Source organism: Ostrea edulis, chromosome 3, assembly GCF_947568905.1.
Source record: "Ostrea edulis chromosome 3, xbOstEdul1.1, whole genome shotgun sequence".
In the NCBI taxonomy this organism is placed as follows: Eukaryota; Metazoa; Mollusca; class Bivalvia; order Ostreida; family Ostreidae; genus Ostrea; species Ostrea edulis.
The window spans coordinates 8,879,700-8,898,246 of record NC_079166.1 but is presented as its reverse complement, the minus strand read 5'-3'; the positions used below and the strand labels follow the sequence as shown (position 1 = coordinate 8,898,246).

Sequence of the window (18,547 nt, the reverse complement as noted above, 5' to 3'; positions counted from 1 at the left end):
AAAATTGGTCAACTAATGCATCTTAGGTAGAAGGTGTGTCGCATCCTACTTTAAGGTCACTGTGACATTTAATTAAGGTGATATAAAAAAAAAATGTTTTAATGGGTACTATCTATACTGTTAACAATATGTGACGGGCGTATCATGTGCCATGGCGGTGCACTTTATTTAACATGAATTCATAGCTAAAAAAAAATTGTTACTAATTTTTTGGTTAATTCCATAAATATATTATTCCGCTCTCTAGACACAATTCTGGGTTACCCCCCTGCCTTTGGGGGTATAAGCATCTCATTTCTTTCAGAATGGCACAATGTCAGGAGAGCTTTTGTTATTTGTTATACTCTTAATGTTGATGGCATGCATCTATGAACAACAGGATAATTTTTTAGATTATTATTTCTGATATCATATTTGTAAATTGTTTATGAGGGGTTGTTAAAAGTTTGTGGACAAAAGGACGCACTTATTAAAAATTCAGAGTTATCGTAAGTGAAAAATATAGGAGATGTGTAACAAGATTGTATATTTGAAGATTTTAATTTTAATTAATTTTTATAAGTATTGATTTCAGATACATGTATGACATTGCATGCTTGGTGGGGTGGGGGGGGGGGGTGGGGGGGGGGCTACAGTTAGATAATATTCTGGTCAGCACATTCGATAAACTACATGGAATTCATTAAATCACTTCTTTTTCTTTCAGTGGTCTTCAACTTTTAATCTCCAAGAAGGAAATGTAATTAAAAGATGAATAAAGTATCCCTAAGAATACCAGAAGAAAGGCTATGTGTTGAGAAAAACAGCCCTTCCTCAGTACCTCAGAACTAGATGATAGCCCTTAATTGTTACTTTATGCTGAATATGACACAGTATAGAAGATCTGATCATGAAGAAGTAACACCATTGATACACTTGCCAACTGCCAAAATTACTTTCTGATAGTATGACGAGATTAGAAGATATCATGGTGTAGTCATGACACAAACTGCAAATCAAAGAATTAATTGTCTTCCCCAGAGGATGAACAGAGCACGATGGCTTCACATGGATAACATTTCCTTTCGAGTTTTGAAATTAGTAAGTATACAAAATATTTTAGGCCACATAGGGCCAAAAAAAAATGTTTGTTTTAGGTCGCCTCTGATTTTTAAAAAAAAAAGGTTGGTAGGTAGGTTTATTTTATTTTTTTTTAAATATTTTTTTTTATAAAAATAAATAAGTGCCTTCGAATCAATGAAAATTTTATAGTTAAAGTTGTTTAAAATAATGTGTTTAACAGATAAAAAATGGGTTCAGAGCACAATGTTTAATTGACAAAATACACAGTATGTGATGGAGTTTTAATATTACAATTATAGATGTCTTGGCATTTCGGGTAATAGTTCGTATATCGATGAATTGAAATCGGAAAATTGAAAAAAATTAATAGGGTCGGTGGATATATTTAGGGTCGGGCAGGCGACCTGAAACAAACCCATTTTTAGCTCTTCTGAGCCAAAGGCTCAAAGAGCTAATGCTATGGCCATTTGTGCGGTGTGCGGTGTGCGTAAACTTTTTAGAAAAAGGGCTATAACTCAAGAACCCCTTGGCCAATTTTTTTCAAATTTGTTACAGAGTATCATTGGCCCAAGGGCTTTCATGCATACTAATTAGAGGGATGTGACCCTTTAACAAGGGGAGATAATCAGGAAAATACAAAAAAAAGTAGTGGTTGCTAAAAAATCTTCTTCTCAAGAACCACAGGGCAGATTATCACCAAACTTACACATAAGGATGAGGATATGTTGTAGATTAAAAATTGTTCAAGGCATTACCCTGGGGCAAAGGGCGTGGTCTCAAGGTCACTTCAAAGTTGACCTAAATTTAAATTTTTTTTAAATTCCTTAAATCTTAGATATTTTAGTCATTATAAGGACTAGGATCATCAAATTTTGACAGTTAATGCATCTTAGGACCTTGTGTCAAGTTGTCTCAAAAGTAGGTCACGGTGACCTACTTTTTGAATTTTGCAGGTATTTATTTTAAAATTAATTTTGATGCATATCTTGGACACTTTGAAGCCTATGATCATCAAAACTTGTCAGTTGGTGGATCATGGGACCTTGAAATGCGTCAACTGAAAAATAGGTCACCGTGACCTACTTTCTGAATTTTATGGCTTATCATTTATAGATATATTTTAAGTTGTTATTTCAAATACCGAGAGGTTTAGAATCATCAAATCTTGTAAGTTGATGCATCTTGAGGCCTTGAAACATATATATAAAAAAAGTAGGTCACAGTGACCTACTTTTTGAATTTTGCAGATATTTAAATTTCACATTTTCAATTTTAGATGCATATTTTGGGCACTGTAAAACCTATACCGAGAGGTTTAGAATCATCAAATCTTGTAAGTTGATGCATCTTGAGGCCTTGAAACATATTTATAAAAAAGTAGGTCACAGTGACCTACTTTTTGAATTTTGCAGATATTCAAATTTCACATTTTCAATTTTAGATGCATATTTTGGGCACTGTAAAACCTAGGATCATCAAACTTTGTCAGTTGATGCGTCTTCAGTCTTCGGTTTGTGTCGACCAAAAAGTAGGTCACCGTGACCTACTTTTGGTATTTGACAGCTAAATTACTATATTTCAAACACTATTTGACCTACAATCATCAAACTTTGTCAGTTGATGCATCTTGAGTCTTCGGAGTGTATTGACCAAAAAGTAGGTCACTGTGACCTACTTTTGGCATTTGACAGTTATATTTATATATTTCAGTCACTAATTGCCCTACAATCATCAAACTTTGACAGTTGATGCATCTTGAGTCAACGGAGTGTGTCGACCAAAAGTAGGTCACCTTGACCTACTTTTGGAATTTGACGGCTATATTTATATATTTCAGATACTATTTGACCTACAGTCATCAAACTTTGTCAGTTGATGGGTCTTGCATGTTCGAAGGGTTTCAACCAAAACGTAGGTCAACTTGACCTACTTTTGGAATTGGACACCTATATTTATATATTTCAGATACTATTTGACCTACAGTCATCAAACTTTGTCAGTTGATGCGTCTTGCATGTTCAAAGGGTGTTGACCAAAAAGTAGGTCACCTTGACCTACTTTTGGAATTGGACGGCTTATTTATATAATTCAGATACTATTTGACCTACAGTCATCAAACTTTTTCAGTTGTTGGGTCTTGCATGTTTGAAGGGTGTTGACGAAAAAGTAGGTCACCTTCACCTACTTTTGGAATTGGACGGCTATATTTATATATTTCAGATAGTATTTGACCTACAGTCATCAAACTTTGTCAGTTGATGGGTCTTGCATGTTTGGAGTTCGCTGACCAAAAAGTAGGTCACCATGACCTACAATTGGAATTTGACAGCTATATTTCAATATTCAGTTACTAATTGGCTTAAAATCATCAAACTTTGTCAGTTGATATGTCTTGAGTTCTCAAAATGTGTAAACCAAAAAGTAGGTCACATTGACCTACTTTTTTTTAATTCTTAGGATTTAACTAAAGATTTAGAATACTAAGAGGCTAAGAATAGAAATGGTGGGGTTGTACAATTTATCAGAAGAGCGATTCTAGGCCCTTGGGCCTCTTGTTTATTTTGGCCTAGTCATAAAATTATTTTTTAGATTTTCATCTTTGTTTGGAAATAAAAATGGGCAGGTGGTTGGAGTTTATTTTTATGCCCCCCTTTGAAAAAGAGGGGGCATATTGTTTTGCACCTGTTGGTCGGTCGGTCTGTAGACCATGTGTTGTCCGCTCAATATCTTGAGAACCATTCACTTGATGATAATGATATTTCATATGTGGGTTAGCAGGGTTTGACATTTACTTTCTTGAGCACTAGACCAGTCGGGCTACTTCAAATAATATTTACTAGACCTGACCTTACATCCACTAGCCCTGACCAACTTTCCAGAGAAAAGAAACCCTGATGGTTTCTCCATATTTAAGTACTTAATTCAAATGACAAACGTTGAGTTTAAACTAAAACGTACTTAATTGTCTCAAAAACATCTTTAGTCTCGTCATTCAATTTGGTGCTTTTATTTTCAAACTTCCCAATCTACTCCTTTTTTTTTCTCGGAACATCCTTCCTTGAGGATGAGAAGTCGAGACATTCCCGCACATGTGTCAACAACGAAAAATGGCTATTTACGATTTAATTTATTCATTTGATACAGGCAACGAAATTAAGGGGAAATACTCGCTAAATGCGAGTTAAAAATTGAATTTGCGAGTAAAAAATCACAAGTGATCGCAACTTTTTGCGAGTGAAAAAACCCCAATCTTTTTCCCGGATTTCCTCGGTTTATTGGCTGTACTTTGAAGTTTACAATAATCTTGTCTTGTGCATAGAAACTCTTTACAGAATGAATATACAAGTATTGAAAAAGTAAACGTGGATCGAATAAATAACTAAGGCCAAGGTCATCTCAGTCGATGGCCTACTTCATACACACTTCGGATGTCTCAGAGACGTCTGATTTAAATACCAAGCATATTGATCTCGTCCGTGTCTATATAAAACAACACATGACAGTGTGTCACCATTTCACGCGGTGTCCTTCTGTACTCTATAGTCAAACACTTCGAGTTCGCGGGGTTTTCTTTTCAACTAGAATTTTTTTAGATGAAATTTCCAAAAGTTTTGAACATATAGTTTAAATTGGCGCAAACAGTCTTCAAGATTTCAATCCACATGATGCTGTTAATAGGTGGTAGATCTCTGGACAGCGAGTACGCCGCACAAGTGTACCATATGACCCGCACCATGTATGTTGTCTGATAATTCATTGAATTTTAAATGAAAGAATTCGCAATCTTATTTTTATTATTGCACTTTAAAGGAGATTTTAAAAGATTTTCCCAAAATTTTGATAAAGCGACATGCTTGTTTTCTTAAATTCATGTAAAACAGTAATCGATTGAAAAATGCTAGTAAAAGCTCAATTTTGCTAGTTGGAAAATAATCCACTAGCTAAAATTTGCTAGTGGTGAAAAAAGTTAATTTCGATCCCTGTGATAGACACTTTCTTATATTCAATTAAAATAAACTGGGTTTTTTTTCAAATGAAAATAAATTCAGTTTATATATATTTATCCGAAATATAACTTTACACCCATTAACAAAGAGTAAATGTCGTAAAACATCACTTCCGACAGCGACTATGTATTCGAACTAAAAATAGAGATTTTGTCATCACGCGGTTCAAAATTGCTCGCAAACTCTTTACAGTTATTTTTTAAAGTTAAAAATAAGATATCTTATGGTTTAAAATAAAGTTTCTTGTTTATTTTTTCAACATGACCAGTCGGACTAGTAAATCGACATTTTACCCGACCGGACCTATCATTTAGTAGACTCGGTCGGTCGGACGTGCCTTAGTGTCAAACCCTGGTTAGTTATGAGTAGAAGAGGATCCTTATTGTTTTTCAGGTCAAAAGGTCAAAGGTCAAGGGTCAATCTACTCTGGACATAGGAATATAATGTCCGTTCAATATCTTGAGAACCCTTTGCTTGACAGACATCAAACTTGGTACACTGGTACATCTTCAGGAGAAGATGATCCCTATTGATTTTGAGGTCACATGTTTAAAGATCAAGGGTCAACCTGGACATTGGAATATACTGTCTGCTCAATATCTTCAGAACCCTTTGCTTGACAGACATCAAACTTTAAATAGTACACTGGTGTATATTCAGGAGAAGATGACTCCTATTGATTTTGAGGTCACATGGTCAAAGGTCAAGGGTCAAACTGGACATAGTAATATACTGTCCACTCAATATCTTGATAACCCTTTTACTTGACAGACATCAAACTTAGTACACTGGTACATGTTCAGGAGAGGATGACCCATATTGATTTTGAGGTCAAAAGTTGAACTGGACATAGTAGTATATTGTCTCCTATATTTTAAGAATTATTTGTTTGATTGACACGTACCAAACTTGGTACACTGGTACAGCATAAGGAGTAGATGACCCCTATTGAATTTTAGGTCACATGGTCAATTCACTCTTGACATAGGAAGATATTGTCTGCTCAATATTTTGAATTGATGATAATACTATCAATTAAATGAGGTGTGTGTATAACCCTTTTCAATTTTGCACCATGGGGGGCATATGTGTTTTACAAACATCTCTTGTTTTTTTTTTCAGAATATATATTTCACGTTCATTATTCTCACATGTTGCTGTAGAGTGTAGATTACATCATTTTTTTTACATTGTTTTCTTTGGACAGAAAATTTCCATACAGCAATATTATAATTGTTGTTGAGTGATTTTGAAGTACATTTTCATGTAACACTGAAGTTGAACATTCTTTTTCCCTGTTGTCCGTCTGTCTGTAAACTTTCACATTTCTGACTTCTTCTCAAGAACCACTGGGCCAATTTCAACCTAACTTGACAAAAAGCATCCTTGGTGAAGGGCTTTCAAGTTTGTTCAAATAAAGGGCCACACCCCCTTTCAAAGGGAAGATCTAATTACAAAATTGCAAAAATAGGGTGGGGTCATTTAAAAATCTTCTTCTAAAGAACCACTGGGCCAGATGATGTGAAAGTTACATGAAAGCTTCCGGACAAGTGTAGATTGAAGTTTGTTCAAATCATGACCCCCTGGGGTAGAATAGGGCCACACTAGGTGATCAAAGTTTTACATGTACAAATATATAGGGAAAATCTTCACAAGAAGTAGGAAAATAACAAGGCCAGTAAAATACAAATTTACGGAAAGGCTTCCTGAAATAGTGCAGATTCAAGTTTGTCATAATCATGCCTCCCAGGGAAGGTTGGCCGAGGCCACAATAGGAGATCAAAGTTTTACATTCAAATAAGTATAGAGAATTTTCAAGAACCATTAGGCCAGAGCAGTTTACATTTACATGAAAGCTTCCTGACATACAGCTCTGTAGTGCAGATTCAAGTTTGTAAAAATAAAATTTCCAAAAGGTGTCGCTGTGTTTGGTGTAATTTTTGTTTGTTCTGCACAAACTTGCTCACTCAGCTTGACACAGCCTAGGTAATTTACAGCTGATCATTTGATAAACACTTACTTTGTAGAAATAGAAATTATGATTTTTATCTATTTATACATTTATTGCTATTTCTATGAAGACCTTTTACTAATCACTTCTCTAAATATTTTTGCAGATTTGTCAGAATGTTATGCATCGTTATCAACAGAAAAGAACTTCATAGGTAGACCAAAGCTGACATGGGATGAGATCCTAGAACAAGACCTAGAGTTTACAGGATTGGATAGGATCAATCCACTGGGTCGCCAAGTGTGGAAGTACAAACTTCAACCTCGACAGGACAGCCAGGCCTCACCCTTGCAAAAAGATTAATTTGGCCTGGATAGTCAAAATGAGTGATGATGATTGATATCAAGGTCTGACAGTGGAAGCTCAGTAAGGGTAGATGCTGGCAATGGAGCTGTTTAGCAATAAAACAAACAAGTTTAACATTAAACATGTTTGTATACTTTTTTGGCTCACCTGAGCCAAAGGCTCAAGTGAGCTTTTCTGATCACCTTTGCCTGTCGTCTGTGTGTTTATAAACTTTTCACATTTTCATTTTCTTCTCCAGAGTGAACCACTGGACCAGTTTCAATCAAACTTGGTATGCATCATCAATAGATAAAGGGTATTCAAGTTTGTTCATATAAAGGGTCATGCACCCTTCAAAAAGGAAATAATCATGGAAATGCAAAAATAGGGTGGGGTCATTTAAAAAACCTTTTCAAGAACCACTGGACCAGGAAAGTTGAATTCACACGAAAGGTTCCTGTTTTGTGCAAATCATGGTCTCTGGGGGTAGGGTGGGGTCACAATAGAGAATCAAAGTTTTACATTCATATATAGTGCATATTCAAGTTTGTAAAAAGCTCACAGGGGTAGGGTGGGGGTCACAATAGGGGATTTAAGTTTTACATGTGAAATATATACAAGGAAAATCTTTTAAAATCTTCTCCTCAAAAACTAGATGCAGAACCGTAGCTCTTTGAAAAGAGAGCTTCAGATGAACCCCTTATAAAAAAAACTTCAATTTATGGCAGAGAAAAAAAGTGCATGTTTAAGTCCCTCTATCACTGCATTCCTGCATCGCTGTCTCATGAATTTAATATTAAATAATTCCCAACATATTTTTCCACTATACTTGTTTCCAAACATACTTTCAAATATTTTCTAAACCCACATATAACCCCAAAACAGCTTCAAGTGATTTCAATTTCTTTGTTGATGTAGCCATGTTAAGTAGCCAGTCAATTTGAACCCCAGTTCATTTCCATACTCATACTCATTTTGAAACATAATGTCTGTGTGAACTAATATCCTCACAAATATTTTTAGTGAAATATTTTGGATGAAATCATCCCAGTTGGGTTAAATACTTATTATTCAAATACTGTAGGTTTGAATATTGAACTAATCTCACAGCTTTCTTAAGTTTGGTCCCCATCCCCACCAGTCTGTTTTTACGCTTAACTATTGAAATGGGGTGTAAGGGATCAGACTAGGCTTTTATAGCATTATCAATTTTCAAAAGCTTTAGAAAAATTATACAATTTTAGGTCACTTGAGTAAACTCAGATGACATATTGCTATTGATCTGCATCTGTTGTAGTCCGTCGACATTAACAATTGAACATTTTTAACTAAATTCTATAACTGAAAGATGAAGATACCGCACAGCGATCAATCTACGATTCAAATAACGGAATTCTTTTCAAATTTAGTATGAAGCACACAAATTTACATTAAACCTTCTTGACATAGTGCATATTCAAGTTTGTTAAAATCATTTCCCCGGGAGTTATGGTGTGGTAACAATAGGGGGTCAAAGTTTTATATGCTAGCTGATATAAAGGAAAATTCTTTAAAGATATCTCTTGAACTATTTAAGCTAGGGCTTTCATATCTTGTATATACAATTTTTATGGCAAAACAAATCTGACCTATTCAGTATGTCCTGAACTACATTGTGTTTAAGGTAGATCTTTCATATATATTATATATTATGAATTTCTTATGATAAAACCTTTCATCTTGTTGAGGAGCCTCTCACCTCTGGTTGGCACGGGTTTGAATCCTGCTCGCACCGGTAATTGAGAAAGTTTCCCAGTTTACTCTCGGAAGGTCGGTGGTCTCTTCCCAGGTACATTGTATCTGGGTTCTCTCTTCCACCAATAAAAACTGGGCACCACCAGATAACTGAAAAATTGTTGAGTGTGGCGGAAAACAGTTAAAACAATCAATCATATTATGTTATTTGACCTTGTGACCCTGAACTCTGAGTTTGACATACTTTTAAGAAAGTATAACGTATTAAGTATATCCAGGACTATTTTAGATAGGGCTTTTATGTTTTGTATATTGATTACTTATGGCAAGGTCTTTCATATCATACCAAGACCTACGACTTTTTACCTTGGTCTTATCCAGAACAGCAATATCATGCTAGTCATATCTTTGTCTTATATGATTTCATTTTAGTAATGTTGTGTTCTTTAGAGCTAGGTTTGGGTCACATTATTCATGAGAATAAAGATTGATAAAATAGCATTTAAAAATCAAAACAGCAGGGCCAAGATGACTCAGGTGAGCGATGTGGCCCATGGGCCTCTTGTTGATTTTGATATTTCTACCTATATCATTTGTATGAGAAATGGAACTCCTTTTTTTCTTTTACAAATACATGTATTATCATATGGATCCATCTTTGTTGATTATTTAATCAAAGGACATATTCAATTCATTCAATGTATTAAATGTAAATTTATGGATATGTCTGTGGTTGAATTACTTATGTATGTATGTATACATTTTTCTCGCACATGCAATTACATATATGATGTATATATATTTACTAATTGTACATGTAATATCCCCTGTTATATAATAAAATATATGACTGAGAATAAAAGACCTGCTGTTTTCATTGCTACCATGAAACATTAAAAGATTAGAATAATTCAAATATCTTAATGAATTCTATAATATATGAATTTGATATTTGTATATGATTGCCTCACTGGTGTTCAATGTGAACTTTGGTTTATTGTTTCAGTTTGCTCGATCTTTATATCAAATTAAAATTTAAGACAAATAAGGAATTATTTCCGAAATTGGTTAATATGGTACATTGTAGTAAAATAATCAAGAGTTTATTCATATGAGATAGCTAAATTTCACATGAATAACCAGTGACTGATTCTTGATTGTCAACATTTTCACCGAACAGTTCAGAAATTACCATGGTACATGTACATACTATTAGGGGATCATAAAATTCCTTAAAGAGTGACAAATTTTTAAATATCACCTTTTCAAGGAGAAAAATCCTCTTGCGTATATGAATACTATGAAGAGATTAAAAGAGAGGTGGCTAGATCACTTGTATGGTGAGATTCATTTGTGGCAAGTCTTGAGTCAGAAAGCACTGGAATCCACTAGGAATAGTTTTAGGTCTATGGAGCGCCAAAATAACAAACTCAGATATTTGAAGATATCTTTAATTATTTGAAGATATTATTAATTCATTTCATGCACGCAACATTGCAATCAAAGATCTCTTCAAATAATTAATGATATCTTCATTTGAATTGAATTATTGATATCATTATTTATTCCGCTGAATTGATGCACACAATAATTTAATTGTTGCTCTCCTCAAATGAATTATAATTTAATGATACCAACAATAGAATTAATGCATGCTACAATTCAATTGAAGAGAGCAATAATTCATTAATGCTAACATCACTTAATGTGCGCAATAAATGGATTATTGCTCGCTTCTATTGAATTAATGATATCATTAATTAAATTGATGCGTGCAATAATTATGTTAGTGAGAGTAATTATCTAATTGAGATATAATCCTTAATTAATTCGACATATCCACAACTGAATGAATGATTTCTTTAATTGAATTGTTGCTCTCTTTTTAAAAACAAAACAACGATGTGCGCATTAATTACTTATGAAATAGCCCTGCATATATAATTAAAAAGATCTATTGAATTAAAAGAGATAATCAAGTCATTCATACAGAGCTCTAAATTAATTTTTGCAAGCAATATTTCCACCACATGGATATTATTGGACTTCAATTATTTGAGCTTATGTAAAACATTAAGATTTTAAAAATCATCCTGGTAAATTTGTATTACAAAAGTCATGAGAGGACACGTCCAGTTTTTGAACAAAAACAGAAAGTAATATATTCCCTTGAATTTGGTCATCCCTGTCCTCAGTGTGTTTCAGACGTGTTTAGTGGGAGGGGGGGGGGGGGGGGGGTCCAACACGTTTAGCGGATATTTAGTTGTTGGCATGTGGCGGGAGCGAAACCAGGAATTATCCAAGGGGAGGACGTAATGAGTGCCTAAAGCACGAAATCTCTAAACAAAAATATCTAAGATGAAGGAAAATCGTGATTTTTGGGGGTTTTCTATTACAATTTTGTCCTCATATTTCAAAGTGAGATGATAGTCAAAATTGACATAATTTCCATGTACATATCATAAACATGTAGATATTTTTGTAACAGTATATGAAGGAATCTGGAGCAAATCCTGATTCTGAAGTTATATAAACTGGTGTTATACACCGGATTTTCAAACAATTTATGGTTTTTGCAACGTTTGATTAAAGTTTTCTGTAAGGCCACATCTATGTAGTTACATTTACACAGAATGTTCATGAAAATGTTACCTTTTGGAGTGGAATTAAGATATCGCGTAACATTTTTTTTTTTACAAAGATATCTAATTTTTATCTATATCAAAAGTCAACAAAAAACTTAAAAGTAATACAAAAAATGTATATAATTATTAATACTTGTTTTAGATCTTTTAGGCACTGCATTATACAGAATTTTGATTTTATTTATCATACTTTTTGGTTGAATTACTACCGAGTCTGGCCCGTACAGCATGTATTGACAAACGAGGGAGTCTATAATCATAGAAGTATATATATATATATATATATATATATATATATATATATATATATATATTTATTTATCAGGGAAGTCGTTGTGGCTGAGTGGACTTACGCACTGGTTTGACAATCTTGCTTGGCGGTGGGTGCCGTACGTCGCTGGTTCGACCCCGGGCTGGGGCGAAAATTTTCAGTACCTAGTTGTGATTATTTAGTGCTTTATATATATATTTTATATATATATATATATATATATATATATATATAATTAAAGTTATCATTATGGACACTACTACCCCTCCCCCGACCGGTCGCGGTAGCTCAATGGTAGAGAGTTCGCTTCGTAACCGGGAGGTCGTGAGTTCAAGCACCGTTCATCCGCAAACCCAATTTTAAGACGTTGAAATTGGTAGTGATTGCTCCTTCGCCAAACGCTCGACATTTAGAAGTGAGAATCGCGGATCTTTTAGATGTGACCTTATAAACGTAGATCCCTGGTCGTACATGTAGTAGGTGTTCGCACGATATTTCAAAGAACCCTAATTTCAACGAAATGTGTGGATTCTCTGTCTATCCCATCCCAATTTCCATTTATGTAATCGTTTCACACTTTTTTGTAAGTTTTAGAGATTGGCCTTATGTATTTAGCGTGGTGAGAATGATTGTTTGGATGTTTCAAAGTGTTTGATTGCCCGTGTGTATCAGAGTGTTTAACTGGCCGCGTGTGTCAGAGTGTTCAATTGCCTGTGTGTAAAGGAAAGTGTTCAATTGACCGTGTGTAAAGGAAAGTGTTCAATTGACCGTGTGTAAAAGAAAGTGTTCAATCCCCTGTGTGTAAAGGAAAGTGTTCAATTGCCTGTGTGTAAAGGAAAGTGTTCAATTGACCGTGTGTAAAGGAAAGTGTTCAATAGCTGCAGAACTGTAGCTCTCTGAAAAAATATTTTGACATAACAGAGAGCTACAGAGCCACCCCTTATAAAAACCTTCGATTTACGGCGCACAAAAAGCTGCGCACGGTTGAGGCCTTATATCGTTGTATTCTTGAGTTACTGTCTCATAAATTTAATATCAAAAAATTCTTAACATATTTTCCTACTATACTTGTGTCTAAACATACCTTCAAATATTCATTAAAGCCCCACACGACCTGAAAACTCCCAGCTTCAAATGATTTCGTTTGTTGACGTAGCCATGTTAGGTAGCCGGGTCAGTTCGTACCCTGTTGTTGTTGGTATATATTCATAAAATTCGTTATATGGTATGTATTCGCTTTTCATTTATTATCAATACGAATAATTTATAGAAATTAAAAAAATAAAGTTTTTCTAAAGGTAAAATAAGCTCTTGATTCATGAAAATGCTACTAAAGTCCTTAACACTCGTGTAGCGGGGACGGAGACCGGACCAGACTAATGAAAGCCGCATTGCCGTGAGTTTAGCTATTTGAATAATTATTATTTAAAGGCACTGGGATGATATATTATTTAAAATATTTAGCTAAAATACTTGTGGGGATATTAGTTCACATCTAGACGTTATTGTGCAAGTATGGAAATTAACCAGGATTCGAATTGACCGGCTACCTAACATGGCTACGTCAACAAACGAAATCATTTGAAGCTGGGAGTTTTCAGGTCGTGTGGGGCTTTAATGAATATTTGAAGGTATGTTTAGACACAAGTATAGTAGGAAAATATGTTAAGAATTTTTTGATATTAAATTTATGAGACAGTAACTCAAGAATACAACGATATAAGGCCTCAACCGTGCGCAGCTTTTTGTGCGCCGTAAATCGAAGGTTTTTATAAGGGGTGGCTCTGTAGCTCTCTGTTATGTCAAAATATTTTTTCAGAGAGCTACAGTTCTGCAGCTAAGTGTTCAATTGCCTGTGTGTAAAGGAAAGTGTTCAATTGACCGTGTGTAAAGAAAAGTGTTCAATTGCCTGTGTGTAAAGGAAAGTGTTCAATTGACAGTGTGTAAAGGAAAGTGTTCACTTGATAAGCAAAAATTCAAGGAGTGAATAAAACTATATTTCACAAATTTCGACCGCAGCAATGTCTGCTATGTTGTTTTTAGTACCAAATAGTAAATTTTCGTACTAAAATACCAATAACTGTAGAAGTGTTCAGTTGCAGGTGGGGAGTTAAGGTGTTCATTTGACACGCGTTACACGTATGTGTGTGTGTGTGTGTGTGTGTGTGTGTGTGTATGTGTGTGTGTGTGTGTACTGGTACATGTATATATATATATATATATATATATATATATATATATATATATATATATATATTGCTTCATTAATGGACTAAAATGCAACTTTATAAATGAATTTATATCAGTGGTGGTGCTTGGAACTACTTAGCTTCACTTAAGCAGACACACTTACTGACCTACATGGACCTTGTTGCCCTTTTCTGAGATGCTTAGGGCGTCAGCTGGGGCGGGGGCTCTTATATGGAGACCTCTGAAGAGATTTGTTTCCATCTACTTGTTTGGTTTATCAGTAGAAGCCGGCTTGTAAATTGATCCGCGATGTTTGGTATCCAAACATCCCTACAGGTAACAAACACTCCGATAATAGGAACTATTTTTCTTATCAGTGATATGAATCACAATGGCTGCCATAAATTTCTACATTTGGTTTTTGTTTTTCATCTCTTATAAAGGTAATTATATTTTTTTTAAAATTTGAATTTGAATCGATGGGATATGAGTAGAAGGAACATTTCATCGTTTATCTTTTTTTTCCAGTTTGTAGTGGCACTTCTCACGACTGCTATAAAGTGGATGGAAACAATGATGGACTTAAAGGTATTGTTATCCTCCATTTAAATGATAATGAGGTGCTTAATCTACATAATTACTTGTTCATATTCGAAATTCGATTCAGTTAAGAAGATAACCAGATCTATGATAAAAAAAAAAAACACCGGAGATTTGACTTCTTAGTGAAATCCTTATAACTGTTTTTAAAATGTTTAAATTGCTCTCGAAATATGTTAAAATTATTGAAGTATTGTGTAACAAGCGTGAACACGATACACACCTTGACCTTCACCGTGCTCTGTATGACAGAGCTGACCGTTCAGTTTCTGTCTTGTCTCTCAGACATACTACATACTACAGGGTTTATACTTCTTTGTGTCCGGTACATGTACATACCATGTGCATGTAAAACAAGCGTTGAAATCTATAAAATTTATTTCATAGCAGTCTTAATAATAATTAAGGTGTAAGGTATACAAAAATAAATCTTTTAACAATTTAGAATTGCAGTCAGTGCAAAAATGTATCGGGGCATATGTGGAATAATATCCCAGTTTTCTACAGAAAAACAATCTGAATTTTCTGACCTTTTGAATCCCATTTTCTTTTTAACATATAGGTAGAGGTATATGGATGTATGCTATCAAAAAAGAGTCAAAGCTTCATGTTTGGTTCTGATATTGAAATTAAAAGGAAATTATTTACATAAGAAACCGGTATGGGTAGCTTGTTGATTAAGGACTGGCTTTGAAACCTAAAATTCCGGGTTAGTTCTACATGCATATCTTGGTACCGCTTCAAAGCTAAGACGGTACGTGACGGTTCCTTCGCCAAACGGTCAGCAGTAAATGTGAATGTCAAAGAATATGACCTATAAAAGCGTAGGTGAGGGTATTGAGTCCCACTGCTAATGTCATAAGAACCCGGTCAAGGACGACATCCTGGTGGGGGCAGCCCCCGGGAGATCCTGGATTTTACATATTCTATAGGGCTTGATGTATTTCTCCTATGTGTAGTCACTGTTACTATTTTCTGTTATTTTAATAGGGTGAAATTAAAAAGACGAACATTTTGAGGGTTTTAGGGGAAAATGTAAGTTCTCCCAATAAATTCCATGAATCAAAAGATTTTGTCATTTTTCCCCCAAAAGTGAAAGAAATTATTGCTTCTTTTATCGTTTACATTTTTCTAAACACGATACCACGATTTACCTTAATTTTGAAAACTGCAGCGACTGCGACCCCCGTTAAATCCGCCACTGGGAATTAAACAACATATAATCACAAAGCGTATAAAAATAAGTATTGAATAGGGGCATATCTTAATGCTTCGAGATCTGTAATGAGTACACAATCTACCACATGCGTATTGAATGAGAACTTGTGTGTAGCAAAACACAAATACATCATTTTCAAAACACGACGAGCAAAGGACCTATGACATGTAAGTAGAACCCTAAAGGTGTCTACATAGCCTTTCGCTGTAAACAATTCTCAATATCAAAGTATAGTTTCATAATAATTGATCTACACATATTTTGGAGTGTCATTTGTGGGTAATACTATAGAGACATGAAGTAAGGGTTAGCAAAGGCGAATCCAGGAATTTGTGAAAGGGGAGGGTCTAGCACTTCGTCTATTAGGCACTTTTTCACAATTTGGGAGTCCGGGTAGCTCAATGGTAGCGCTCTCACTTTTCACCTCTGCGACCCGAGTTCAAATCCTGTGACCGCCAATGGCTCGGACATGTGGATTTCCTCCGGGTACTCCGGTTTCCTCCCACATAATGACCCCCCCCCCCCCCCGAAGCGCCAATACCCGTCCATCAAACGACCCAATGGAAACAGCTTTCAAACTTTTATGAGTTTTCTTTATTTAGATAAAAAGTATGTTGCACCGATGCGGGAATTTTCCCTAATCGGAGCTCCGTGCCAGCACTCGTGACGTAGAACTGACCTTCATTCATATCTATACTCTTTTTGCGTATACCTGTTGGATTCACCAGTACTAAGGGCAAGCCTAATACATTTTATGTGTCAATACATTATACATGTAGTCTAAACATAATTTTTGAAATCCTGAAAATTGAATTGTCTTTTTTTCTGAGTATCAGATACAATGTTCATTGTATACGTTTGCATGTTATGGGTGCATTAGATACCTTATATTCTATACTACCACAGTTTGAAAGCTCTTATACTCTATATATACTTTTTTACAACCAACAGTTGGCAACTGTACATACCTCTGATCACAAAACAAAATATGGGAAGTTTAATATGCATTAATAAAAGTTCAGCATAATTCGAAGTACATGCATCTGAAAACATTGATTCGCCATTACAGCAATTTGCTACTGGAATACATATCATATTATCCACTTAAACTGTTTAACGGTTATTTACCTTGTTTGGCCTTAAAGTTTTTCTTTCAGAGCTTTGCAAAGTTCACAACGGTTTTTCATAAAAGGCAACATGCCTTTGTCAACACCTTTCACTCAGAAAAACTTACAACCTTGACTATTAAAACACAGGTATTGCATGCTGTATTCGGTGTGTTCGTTGCGAGTCCTCTTCCCAAACTAAACAGTATCCAGGTTGGAAGATTATTTCAAATTCGGCACTTTGTAATAAACAGAGATTTGACAAGAAAAAATTTATAAAATCTAGAAGTGTGTTTCAATTAAGAAAAACATCTAGATGGAAAACGTAATTATGAAAAAAGAACTGTTCGTGAGGGGATTCGAACCCGGTCGTTTTAAATAAGAAAACATCGTTACCTATAAAAGTCGATGACCTTTTTTCCCCTCTCTTTTATTCCACTGAACTACGCAGTAGACCCTACATTCGTTATCAAAACTAACGTACAGCTGAAGTTGAAAATAATATCAGTGAAGTTGTTTCGATTTTTTGAAATTTACAACAACAAAAAAATGCCCTAATGAAACAAAATTTCAAAGCGACAATTTTTTTTAGTGAAAAACTTGGAAGAACGTATTTTGTTTCACAGAGGCAATTTTTCTGAAATTCGAGAATACTCTCCGTTTTAACGCTACAAATCACATAAATCGCTTATTTCTTGATTTAAACCCGAATTATCTAGGCTAACTTTTTGTCAATACACGTCTTTTAAACTTATTTTCACAAATGTTTGAATCAACACATAAGTTCTAATTGGTTCTATCGTATATTTGCATAACTTAATTTTATCAATCTTTCATGCAACACCTTAACGGAAATTAACATGAGACGTGCAACACCTTTGTATGTACTTGTATACAGAATTCACATCTATTGCTTTATTTGTCTCCCTCCATATAAAATACATTCTAAAAATATTGATATGGTAGACTGAGAAATAAGACGGATAAGACGGATAATGGTGTTATCGTTGGTAATAGACCAGACCGAGATCCGTCGTACTTACTTATCCTATTCGTGTTACATGTACGTAACACATAAGGCTTCCAACAGGGTCCGCCAACCAGCTCTGTCCTTTGCCTTTCTTTCGTAGTGGGCCCCGTAAATCTAGAGTGAGGTGCTCTATCAACGGAGCCAATTTGTTTTCTATTTCTTTATTTTTTTTTTAGCCAACTGGCTCATCAGAGTAACAATTGAATACAATAACAATTGTAGGTAATTCAGAGAGAGAGAGAGAGAGAGAGAGAGATCTAGAGAGAGAGAGAGAGAGAGAGAGAGAGAGAGAGAGAGAGAGAGAGAGAGAGAGAGAGAGAGAACGTACAAAGTAAACTGGTAAAAATATACATGGAGTATAGCAGTAAACTAGCTAGTACACAATTA

At 34.8% G+C, this 18,547-nt stretch overlaps 1 protein-coding gene and 2 long non-coding RNA genes across 3 annotated transcripts in view; 2 read left to right on the top strand and 1 right to left on the bottom strand.

Moving 5' to 3' along the window:
- Window positions 1-233: 233 nt before the first annotated feature.
- LOC125674918 (uncharacterized) lies at window positions 234-9,961 on the top strand. Its single transcript, XR_007370292.2, has 2 exons — window positions 234-1,080; window positions 7,187-9,961. It is a non-coding gene; the product is annotated as an uncharacterized LOC125674918 (long non-coding RNA).
- On the bottom strand, window positions 6,176-9,230 carry LOC130053198 (uncharacterized). Its single transcript, XR_008801709.1, has 2 exons — window positions 9,104-9,230; window positions 6,176-6,434 (listed from the first exon to the last, which is right to left on the bottom strand). It is a non-coding gene; the product is annotated as an uncharacterized LOC130053198 (long non-coding RNA).
- Window positions 9,962-14,557: 4,596 nt separating the features above from the next.
- LOC125677672 (uncharacterized) overlaps window positions 14,558-18,547 on the top strand; it is a 17,037-nt gene continuing 13,047 nt past the window's right edge. Inside the window, exons 1-2 of the mRNA XM_048915791.2 lie at window positions 14,558-14,648; window positions 14,734-14,793. Coding sequence (XP_048771748.2) covers window positions 14,597-14,648; window positions 14,734-14,793 — 112 coding nt within the window. The 5' untranslated portion in view covers window positions 14,558-14,596. The remainder of the gene's footprint in view (window positions 14,649-14,733; window positions 14,794-18,547) is intronic.